Below are 11,010 nucleotides of genomic sequence, written 5' to 3' on the forward strand. Positions count from 1 at the left end.
GGGGTTTCTGAAGGTTTGCTTTGGGAGTTTGGACATGTTAGATGCGATCCATTTATCTGAAGATCGGTCGTAGATCCTTCTGGTTCTGGCCTTCTGGGACTCCGGATGTCTGTGTGATATGGTTTCATTGCCATTTTAAGGGACATTTTGCGGTTGTGTGTAGACTGTAGAGCAATTTGGAAACTGAATGGTGAAACAAATGATTTAACAAAGTAGTACAACTGAGTTACAGGACGATCCAATAATCCACCTCTTCATGGCAATTTACAGTCTAGATGAAATAAAAAAGCAAATCACACTGTCCTTTCGAATTCCTTCGCATAGCCAAGGGTCTTGTTCATGGCGGGCATCGCCGGTGTCTCCTTACAGGGCTGAGACTCCATCGCCTTCTGGAAGAAGACCCGGCCATTCCTAACATCCCTCTCGGGGTGTTCCTGCCAACGATATCATACTGAGAACTCATGGTGGTATCTCAGGTAATTCACACCAGAACACAAAAGGTTGATGGAAACAGAATTTACCTCTGAGATGTACTGTTGTGGTTCTTCGTCAGAGCTGAACATAAGCATTTGTTTCGCGTTACTTATCGACAAGTAATCATATCCCTTCTCGCTGCACCCAGCTATTTTGTCTCTGCGCGTGCAGCAAATGTCACAGTGATGGACTGCATAAGGAGTAAATCGGCAGATCACACATGAAGAGGTAGCGACACAAACCCACTTACCTAACTACTCTTTTGGCTAGAAGGTCCATGAAGTATACGTAACTTTCATGCGGCACAGCTTGTCGAGCACTCAGCACGTGGTTGTAGGCGCCCTCCATAAGGGACTGCTCGAGCTCAACTGCGTGCTTGATGCAAGGATTCTCCAGCGCTTTGGTGGGCAGAGGCTCCAGCTCAGTGTGGAACTCCGCAATTCTATTCTGGACCAACATCCTCAGAAGTTTTTTTTTTCGAAAAGGAGGAATACCCCCGGCCTCTGCATCTAGTCGATGCATACGGCCACTTTATTAATTATTAGCACAAAACCTTACAAAGTCGTACAACAGTAAGACCAAAGCCACCATCTTCGCAACCTCTGTCGCTACTCCTATCTAACTGATGAAGGGGCGCTGATGGTCTGGGCCTAATACCAAACAGACCTCGCAGCCAAACCTAACATCTAAGACCTGAGGTCCCAACCTGGACGCCTGCCGGGTATGGGCACCCACCAGTCCGGCGTGCTCCTCAACCAGGCCGCCCGCCGGGTATGAGGCCGCCACAACCACCTACCACATATCCATCTTCAGAGCTGTACTGTTGTAACTGCCTTGCTCGGTCTCGCTGCCGCCGACGCCACCACGACGCCAGACAACGTCGACCTCCTGCGCGTGTCCGTCACCACACATCTGACGCCAAGCCTCCGCTGCTCCATGCCGCCAAGAGCCGCCGCCAAGAATATGTAGAACGAAACACCGCTCCACCGAAGGGAGGCAGCACACCCCCACCCCTCACCTGCAGACCCTTCCATCCGATCCCAATGTCCTTGGCATCGCCTCCAAGAAGGTTACGGTGCCTAGGGCGCCGCCGACGCCCGATCCGCAGCGGATCTTGGGCTTTCACCCGGACATGGGTTGGAGAGGAGAGATGGTGCCCTCAGCAACGCCCCCAAGGAGGAAAGCGGCGCCAAAAATCGGCGTCGCCGCTGCCGGTCAGCCTAAGGCAGCCAAGGTTTCCCCCGGACACCGATCTGCTCCACCAAAACACACCGGAGGTGGATCCGGCAGGATCCAAACCGACCCGGGGACTGGGAAGGGATGCATGGAAGGGAGAGGGGCAATACCTCCAGATCTGGCACGCCTACGGCTCGCCGTCCTCACGGCCGAACCCACAGGCACGCCGCACGCCACCAGATGCGCCGCACCAGATCGAAGATGGCCAGCCTTAGCGCCTCCCCCCACTCTCCCGACGAGGGAGAGGAAGAACCAGCGCCGCCGCCGATCCCGGGGCCGCCGCCCCGGCTTGCCCGCGCCTGGCCAAACGCAGCCGCCGCCGGATGCCACCGCGCGGCGCTGCAAGGGCTGACGGAGGAGGAGCGCAAGACGGAGCAGAGGGCCGCCCGGGAGCGTCGCGGCGGCCGCAGCGCCGGAGGCCGAGCCTCCCCCACCTGGAGCCCTCGCCGTGCGCGCGAGCGGGAAGCCCCGCCGCCGCCGTCCGCCGCGCGGGCTTCGCCCGGCAGTTTCCTCCGGCGGCGGCGCGGCAGGGGGAGCCGGGGAGAGGGGGTGGCGGCGCGGCGGGCTAGGGTTCCCCCGAGTCGCCTCCTAGGCGACGCGGGGGTCGGCGGCGCGTTAAGCCCCATAATTGGGTAGTCAACCGGTGATGGAGGAATTATCCACTTTTAGTATCAGCATGATTTAGTATGATATAGCATAATATCAATCGACATGTTGCAAAAGAGGAAGTGCTAGATGTTTTTAGATAAAATATCAATTGACGTGTCCAGACATTTTGCATCATGTTCTGGACCTGACGAAGCAAACATCCTATTGCCAAATAAGATGTGAAATGAACTCTGCTAAAATAGTCGACACAAAACAATTGCCAGTTTGGCAAGGGTATTGCGGCTCACCAGTAGGCGAGAACCTAAAAATTCCATACAAACCCAATCTACATGTATAACTTGGCTTACAAATATTAATTTCCAAGTTCGACTACCCAACTGAACCCAGCAAAATTAGCACCACATAACTCATGCAGGACTAACCCAAAAAACACTTTTGGTTTAACTCATTTAGCAACTTATACCCAAAGAAAACCAATAACACTTTATTTCTTTGACCTTCCCATGATAATCCAATGGAAGATGAACACTCATTTAGCAACTTATACCCAAAGAAAACCAATAACACTTTGTTTCTTTTGACCTTCCCAATGATAATCCAATGGAAGATGAAAGAGAACAGAGAACGATACATACATTAGAATGGCAGCCTACACAATGCAAAGACACAGTGTTATTGGTTTATATATGCTGTGGTTGTCTCTGCTTTGCGTCTTGTTGATCAGTCTCTGGTTGATATATGCTGTGGTTGTCTGGTCTCTGTAATGCTGTCTGAGATTGTGTCGTGATATGACTCGTTCAGCAACTCTACCTTGGCTCGGCTGAAACTTGGTTCAGTTCACTGCAATCCATGTGTAATCGATCTGTAATACTAGTTGATACGTTTGGTTGCTTGGTCCTCGGAGGTAGCAAAGGCTAACACGTCGCAGATGACGGAACACGAGCATCACGGTGATGGCTCCGGCACTGCAGGACACGGTAGCACAGACGCAGTATCTGATTAAGGACCACCGCCAGTAAGGATCAGAACCATGAGGGACCGATGGGTCGTTCTTTAGCTGCGCGAGCAGGGTGGCGAGTGGTGGGAGCTCGGCGATGTCGCCGGTGAACGGGTGGACGAGGCGGATGCCGGTGTCCTCGTCCCTCAGGAGGAGGAGGAGGCCGTCGACCGAGTCAAGAGCGCAGTGGCTGTTGAACAGCGGGAGCTTGACACGGACAAAGGTTCACTGTGGCCGGGGTAGAGGCCATGGCCCTCCGGCAGCATCATCCAGCGGCGCGGGTAGAAGCGCGGATCGGCGACGCCGCGGCCCCGCGGGCAGACGGTGCCAGACCGCCAGCTGGTGCAAACGGCGCGAAAGCGCACGTAGTCCAGAATATCGCCCGAGAGCACTCTCCAGGCTATCTCGCAAACCAAATCCTCTGAGAGCGACGCCCAGAGGGGGGAAGAAAACGGGGGCGCCACTGCGCCAGCGACATCGTCCAATGGCACCGCCGCAGGCCGGCGGCACCTCCTTGCGCGCGCAGTCGTGGCCGGCGGCGCCGAAGTGCGCTTTCTAGATCTCGACGGCGGCATCCTGAGTTCCAACTCGCAGATCTGATGCACCAATTAAGAGATGACGAATTTCACCTCTGGACAAACGATGAGGAATATGAAATAGTCGACGGTCATCCCCAGATTATATATCCAGATTATAGGGGATAAATTACACAGATGAAGGGGGCGCGGTACCTGTGGACTTGAGAAGTTGAGATGGTGAGTGCCTGTGGAGCACGTTCGAGGGGATTCACCGGCATCGGCGGCCTCGTGCTATGCTTGTCCACTGCTTGGCATGACCGGCGGCCATTGCTTCCGAGTTGGGAGATCCTCGTTCTCAATTTCGATTTGGGAAAGGCGAAGCTCAGCGGCGGCTATGTCTGCTCTGCCTTCGTCCTTTTTTTTTTACCTCCATAAGTGTAATGGCATGAAAACACGGCAACTCCTAATGTTTTTAGGTAAATTTAGTGACGCAAGGATGACAATTTTAGTTGTCAAGTATGGTAACATTTCTCTGGATGATAAGATTCAGTTTTTTCTTTGGTTTGTTTTTCTTTTTGATGACAACTTTAGTTGTAAAAAAACATTAGGGCTGAAATGCTTCGTTTCATACGTGTGTCACTTATCATTTGGGTCTGTTTTTTTTATTGAAGGTGAGCATTCATTCTTTGTATTTTAGCCATTGAATATTGAGTAAAATGCATTATACTACCTCGGTCCGAATTTATTAGGCCTCCTTACATTTTGGGTTCAAGTTAGACCAAGTATTTGACTATAAATACTTCCTCCATTCCCTTATACAAGGTCACAAACTCAAAATATAGGTACCAAGGCAAAATTTAATGACTATTTTGGAAGTCCACTTTTCTCTTCGTTAATTGAGATCATTAGTGTGCCAACATGTCCTCAAGGAAGGAATTAGAAGAAAGTAGCACAATGTCATTATGGCTACATGCATGCAAATATTAAAACAGTTGGTACTAAGAGAAAGCATCATTAATTTTTTCCTCGATTATAGTTAATGGCCTTGTATAGATGTAAATTGTATTTTTTATAGTGGCCTTGTATAAGGGAATAAAGGGAGTATATAACATATATGCTACATAAAGTATAATGTTAGATTTGTATTTGAAAGAGGTTTTCCATTATATAATTTTTGTGATGTATGCTTTAGATCTTATTAGTTAAATTAATGACCAAACTTTGGCTCAAAATGAAAGGAGGTTTAATAAACCCGGATGAAGGAAGCAAGTCCTAAAACATGTGTCAGTTTAGCTCTATGACTTAATTTGAAACTGTAATTATAGACCTAAAACTATTACAGGTGTGTTAGTCCTATAACTTTGAAACTGTAGTTTTGAGTCTCAAAACCATGTAAGTTCGTCGTTTCAGGTTCTAAGCTTGTATGGCCTTAGGAGCTTAGGTTTCACAAAACTCTACAAATTTACAAATGGATCAGAATGAAGCTTAGGTTTCCTAGCCTTCGATAGTGGGTTTTAAAAATACAAAGACTACAATGTACAGCCACTCGATGGACTAGTTAATTTAGTTTTCATAGATTTGGAATGCTGCTCACGAACAATGCTTAGAGCAACTCTAACCGCCGATTTAGAAGGCTATACAGGAGTAAACTTTTGTTTTTATTCCTTTAACCCGCATATAGTCGATTACCAAAATCAAATAGTGGAGTAAAATTTTACTCCGCCGCCTGGTTGCTCTTATATTTAGTTGGCCGCCCAGCGCTTGAGCAAAAACTCTGTTCCCTTTCATAATCTCACTCACCCCACTTCTGCGCTGCATCTACGCCAGGCGCCAGCATCATCCTTCCTGCCTCCGCTGACCACCACCCGCCACTGTCGATGCTTCGTAGGCCCCGTCGAGGTCCTCGCACACCCGGATTTGAGCCTCTCTTTCTCGCTGTCACCGACGCATAAATCGATCGACCTACGTCTATCGCCGCCTTCGTTGGGTTTAATGCATCCAGTTGTTTTGTCATGGATTGGCCAGTATCGAACCGCACAAACCTGGCAACGACTCTACACCACATGTAGGTATGGCCTCCTCCTCTAGCCGCTCAAATCTCACTCATGGCGAACCACCGACAAAGACACGCATAGCCGTCGGTCGGGCTCAGCACTAGCCCAACTCGTCGGCTCCCAGTTGCCGGTCATCAAGTGCGATGACTGCCCGCGGCAGGTGGTGCACCGAGTTTTGACCACGCCAGAACATCCTGATGGGTGTTCTTCAAGTACAAAAAAGATGGAATAAGTGCTTGTTTATCAAGTCGTTCATCAGATTAGTCACAATTTGTGGCTCATTATTTGCTCAAAATTGTGTGTAGAATGGATTCAAGTTCTGGTATTTAGGAAGAAGATTACATCGATCTATTGATAATGAGAAATTTGATAGATATCCGTCCACTCCTTGCTAAAGTAGCGACTAGAGATAAGACTAGAGGCAACACAATGTCGAATTGGTTGGAACTGGAAAAGAAAGAAGTGTGCAAACTTGAGAAGCCAATTGAGAGAATCATCAATGTTCAAGATGAAGACATAGAGAAAATATTAATCCAACTAGTGGGAGTAGTTATGAAAGTTAATTGTGGTTCTTGTTTTTTTGGTTCGGTTCTCTTAGCGAAGAATTGGTGAATTATGTACTACGATGTATTAAAATAACATTTAATGAAATAAAAAAAACAATGAAATTTGTTTCGGTGCCCGAAAATGAAATGCATTTGACCAAAAAAATTACTCCACTAAATTTAGAGGATCGGTTAGATCCAGCCAAAATTTACTTCCCTAAAAAAAGGAAAATTTTTGTTTTTGCCACTCTAGATTTTGCCAATTTTCCTTATGCCACTCTAGATTTTGACATTTTACTTTTGCCATTCTTAGTTTTTGACAATTATCACAATTGCCATTCCCGTGGCAAAAGCAAAATGTTGAGAGTGGCAATTGTGATAATTGTCAAAAGCTAAGAGTGGCAAAAATAAAATAAAATTATTTTGCTTTTGCCACAGAATGGCAATTGTGATAATTGTCAAAATCTAAGAGTGGCAAAAGTGAAATGTTAAAATCTAGAATGGCATAAGAAAAATTGGCAAAATCTAGAGTGGCAAAAACAAAATTTTCCCTAAAAAAAATTCACTAGAGCTTTATTCGGCCGGATACTTCTCTATTTTGTTGTGCTGTTAGCTTGCCCAACCCTCTGATCGTGGATAACCAAAAATGTACAAGCTAGCAAGCCGCTCCCTGGACTAGTTAATTTAGCCTTCACAGATCATGCTCAGTTTTGTTATCCTGAAACATAGTCATGCCACTCGAGTAAAGCTATACGGGCACAAATGCTGGTCAGGACAAAAAGAGGCCCGGCCAGGGACAGTTCCAGCCGCTGCTTTTCTTTCTCTGAACCAAAAGTCATTGTCGACCCACACACGATTAGATGATACTGAGCTAATTTAAACGCTGCTTGTCAGGCCATCATCATATCACGCGATTCCTAGACCGAGCAACCGCTCGTGTTAACTAGTAGAGTAGTATTAGTCTACAAAATGTGTGGCATGTTCACGTTCAAACGGGGATTAGCTAATTAATTCATACACACGCGAACTAAAGGGACGGCTCTCCGGCCCTCCGTCGCAAAGGAGATGTTCGTCGCCTGTCCTCCACAGGTTCTGGGCCGGTCAAAAACCGGGCGCAATGAGTGATTCCACGAACCGGGCATCAATTTCGAGCACTGAAAAATCATGGTACTGCAGTCGTAAAGAATTCGTGATACGACGACGGAGAGCCATCCGACGCTCGCATGATCGGCGGAGCACTTTGGGATCCATGCGATGCGAGTGGGCGGAGAAAGGAAGAGATGCCCAAGGGGAAAAGGATGGACCCGAAATGCCGGCGCCGCACGTACAGCCTCTCCCCTATAAAACACTTAGCCGGTCGATGCAGACGGAGCACCACCACCGCAGCAGCAACGAGCGATCAGCTCTCGCCGAGGCCTCTCGACCGGCCGTGCTTGCCTCCGGTGCTCCGCCCTGCTTGGTCCAGGAGTTCCCTGCAGAGAAAGGTACTGTAACTGTTTTAACTCGAAATGCACTCACCAGGGTGGAGCGAGGTAGCTACTAAGTTAGTTCTGGCACTGCTGCGATCTTATCATATCTAGCTTTCATGCACGAGACGAGGTGGGCAGCTCTGTGGAAAGTTAGGCATTCTCTGTTTCACCATTGACTGGCTAAAAAAGCTACGGGTGGTGGGCTTAGGTATGATCGTTAGCCGGCTGTGAGCAATTAGCATGTGTCTGATGTGTCGACTGCTGTGCCGACGACGTAGGGCAAAAGGTGATGGTTGGCCCCTTCTCGGAAGACTACCCACCCTGTCATGTCCACCTCCACCATGCTTAGCAAATGCTGAGATTACTACATGCGTCAACTCTGTTTCCAAAGAGGGTCTGGATTTCCAGTCCGAGCACTAGCAGCAGCTTCCCGCGTCCTCGCCAGCCATCCCGGGCAGCGGCGGCCCCTCGGCGACAGGTCCAGGCCGGCTGCCGGCACCCACCATGCGCAGTGCGCAGGCTCCTCCTATAAATTGCACCGGTAACCCGGGCACCCAGAGGCAGGCCAGGCACCCACCACCACCTCGCGCTCTCTCGCTCGCCAGCAAACATTTACTACTCGGTCTCTGCAGATCACGCTGCACAAGATCGCATCTCTAGCGCGCAGAGTGCACTACACTTACTGTGGTCTGGCCTCCTCTTAATTAGTTCTCACCTGCACGCCTACTCGCTCTGTTGGCAGCAGTTAAGCTAGGCAGAGGTCGATCGAGATGGCGGACAAGGTCGTGGCCACCTACTACTACCCGCCGATGGAGGTGGCCGCCGCCGAGCTCGGCCACACCGCTGGGTCCAAGGTGGACGACGATGGCCGCAACAAGCGCACCGGTACGTAAAACCCCTGTCTCATCTGATGGAATACAATACTTGATTGTTGGTTTCTCACTCTGAAGTACCGATGCCGATGTGCGCAGGCACGATGTGGACGGCGAGCTCGCACATCATCACGGCGGTGATCGGGTCCGGGGTGCTGTCGCTGGGCTGGGCCATCGCGCAGCTCGGCTGGGTGGCCGGCCCCGCCGTCATGCTCCTCTTCTCGCTCGTCACCTACTTCACCTCCTCGCTGCTCGCCGACTGCTACCGCTCCGGCGATCAGAGCACCGGCAAGCGCAACTACACCTACATGGACGCCGTCAACGCCAACCTCAGCGGCGTCAAGGTGCAGATTTGCGGGGTGCTGCAGTATGCTAACATCGTTGGGGTGTCTATCGGCTACACCATCGCCGCCTCCATCAGTATGCTGGCCATCAAGAGGGCAAACTGCTTCCACGGCAACGGCCACGCAGACCCCTGCAAGGTCTCCAGCGTGCCCTACATGATCATCTTCGGCGTGGCCCAGGTCTTCTTCTCCCAGATCCCCGACTTCGACCAGATCTCCTGGCTCTCCATGCTCGCCGCCGCCATGTCCTTCACCTACTCCTCCATCGGCCTCGGCCTCGGCATCGTCCAAGTCATAGGTAGGTGACTCTTATACATATTGATAGATCGACGAAAGCACTCCCTAGATCCTGTTGAGCAATGTGTTAACCAATGATGTCTGCATGCATGCAGCAAACGGAGGCGTGAAGGGTAGCCTGACCGGCATCAGCATCGGCACGGTGACGCCGATGCAGAAGGTGTGGCGCAGCACGCAGGCGTTCGGGGACATTGCGTTCGCCTACTCCTACTCCCTCATACTCATCGAAATCCAGGACACCATCCGTGCGCCGCCGCCGTCGGAGTCCACGGTCATGAAGCGCGCCACCATGGTCAGTGTCGCGGTGACCACGGTTTTCTACATGCTCTGCGGCTGCATGGGCTACGCGGCTTTCGGCGACGCCGCGCCGGGGAACCTCCTCACGGGGTTTGGGTTCTACGAGCCATTCTGGCTCCTCGACGTGGCCAATGCCGCCATCGTCGTCCACCTCGTCGGCGCGTACCAGGTGTACTGCCAGCCCCTGTTTGCCTTCGTCGAGAAATGGGCGGCGAAGAGGTGGCCGGAGTCCACGTTCGTCACCGGCGAGGTCGAGGTCCCGCTCTTCAGGACGTACAAGGTGAACATGTTCCGGGCTACGTGGCGAACGGCGTTCGTGGTGGCGACGACGGTGGTGTCCATGATGCTGCCCTTCTTCAACGACGTGGTGGGGTTCCTGGGCGCGCTGGGGTTCTGGCCGCTCACCGTCTACTTTCCGGTGGAGATGTACGTGGTGCAGAAGAAGGTGCCCAAGTGGAGCACACAGTGGGTGTGCCTCCAGATGCTCAGCCTCGGATGCCTCGTCATCTCCCTTGCCGCCGCCGCGGGGTCCATCGCCGGCATCAAGTCTGACCTCAAGGTGTACCACCCATTCAAGACATAATTGACGTTGACGATCGTGCACGCACAAACAATACATCAAGGTGTAGGATTCAAGACAAAGAAGTTCTTGGCCTTCAAACAATTCAAAGAAGATACATCCTGGATGGAGTTGTACTACTTCATGAAGTCATGCATGAGATCCATTGAAAAAAAACTAAATGATGTTTCTTTATAGTAGTGATTTTTAAAATGTATGATAATATTAAGTGGTCTTTAAAAAAATTATACTTATTAGAGAGAAAATGATTTCCTTTCTTTTAACACAATGCATATGCAGATGGTCATACATATGCACATACATTCACACCTATGAACACATGCACATTCTACCCCTATGAGCACCTCCGAGGGACTGAGCCGGCACATCATTTTGAGATTGACGAAGTCGCCACAGATGCCTAGGACTTGAACCCTAATGGACTGAGGATACCACTATCCTTCTGACCATCCAACCACATGTTGGTTTGGGAGAAAAGGATTTCCTGATAGATACATTAACTTGGTGATGGAGATTGTAACCTCTAGAAAAGTAGTTGTAATGGTCAGGGCATCTCCAACGATGACCCCCCTAACCGGACACCGCATCCGTCAACGGACCGGCGGGGACCAGTCCGAGGATACTGGTACGTGAGCCGACCATCCAAAATTATCCCCTAAATGTCCGTTAGTATGGGCAATTTGAAATTCAAATCCGTCCGATCACAACACGCGCGACG

General features: G+C 50.4%; 2 protein-coding genes across 6 annotated transcripts; one reads left to right on the forward strand and one right to left on the reverse strand.

The window, feature by feature from the left end:
* Positions 1 to 226: 226 nt before the first annotated feature.
* Positions 227 to 4,249, reverse strand: LOC123062945 (26S proteasome non-ATPase regulatory subunit 8 homolog A). Of its 4 annotated transcripts, none has more exons than XM_044486644.1 (6): positions 4,048 to 4,249; positions 2,955 to 3,912; positions 2,325 to 2,372; positions 725 to 942; positions 522 to 633; positions 227 to 434 (listed from the first exon to the last, which is right to left on the reverse strand). In XM_044486644.1, the coding sequence occupies exons 3-6, from the start codon at positions 2,334 to 2,336 to the stop codon at positions 294 to 296; spliced, it is 483 nt and encodes a 160-aa protein (XP_044342579.1). In that variant the 5' UTR covers positions 2,337 to 2,372; positions 2,955 to 3,912; positions 4,048 to 4,249; the 3' UTR covers positions 227 to 293. The 4 variants fall into 4 exon arrangements, with proteins under 4 accessions (XP_044342579.1, XP_044342580.1, XP_044342582.1 ...); XM_044486645.1 differs by having other exon boundaries at positions 2,955 to 3,947; XM_044486647.1 differs by lacking the exon at positions 2,955 to 3,912.
* A 3,551-nt stretch (positions 4,250 to 7,800) lies between these two features.
* On the forward strand, positions 7,801 to 10,537 carry LOC123062946 (amino acid permease 3). 2 transcript variants are annotated; one of them, XM_044486648.1, is made up of 4 exons: positions 7,801 to 7,917; positions 8,648 to 8,787; positions 8,874 to 9,416; positions 9,511 to 10,537. In XM_044486648.1, the coding sequence occupies exons 2-4, from the start codon at positions 8,673 to 8,675 to the stop codon at positions 10,293 to 10,295; spliced, it is 1,443 nt and encodes a 480-aa protein (XP_044342583.1). In that variant the 5' UTR covers positions 7,801 to 7,917; positions 8,648 to 8,672; the 3' UTR covers positions 10,296 to 10,537. The 2 variants fall into 2 exon arrangements, with proteins under 2 accessions (XP_044342583.1, XP_044342584.1); XM_044486649.1 differs by having other exon boundaries at positions 7,815 to 7,917; positions 8,645 to 8,787.
* Positions 10,538 to 11,010: the final 473 nt, after the last annotated feature.

The sequence above is a fragment of the Triticum aestivum genome, chromosome 3A (assembly GCF_018294505.1).
Source record: "Triticum aestivum cultivar Chinese Spring chromosome 3A, IWGSC CS RefSeq v2.1, whole genome shotgun sequence".
Taxonomy (NCBI): Eukaryota; Viridiplantae; Streptophyta; class Magnoliopsida; order Poales; family Poaceae; genus Triticum; species Triticum aestivum.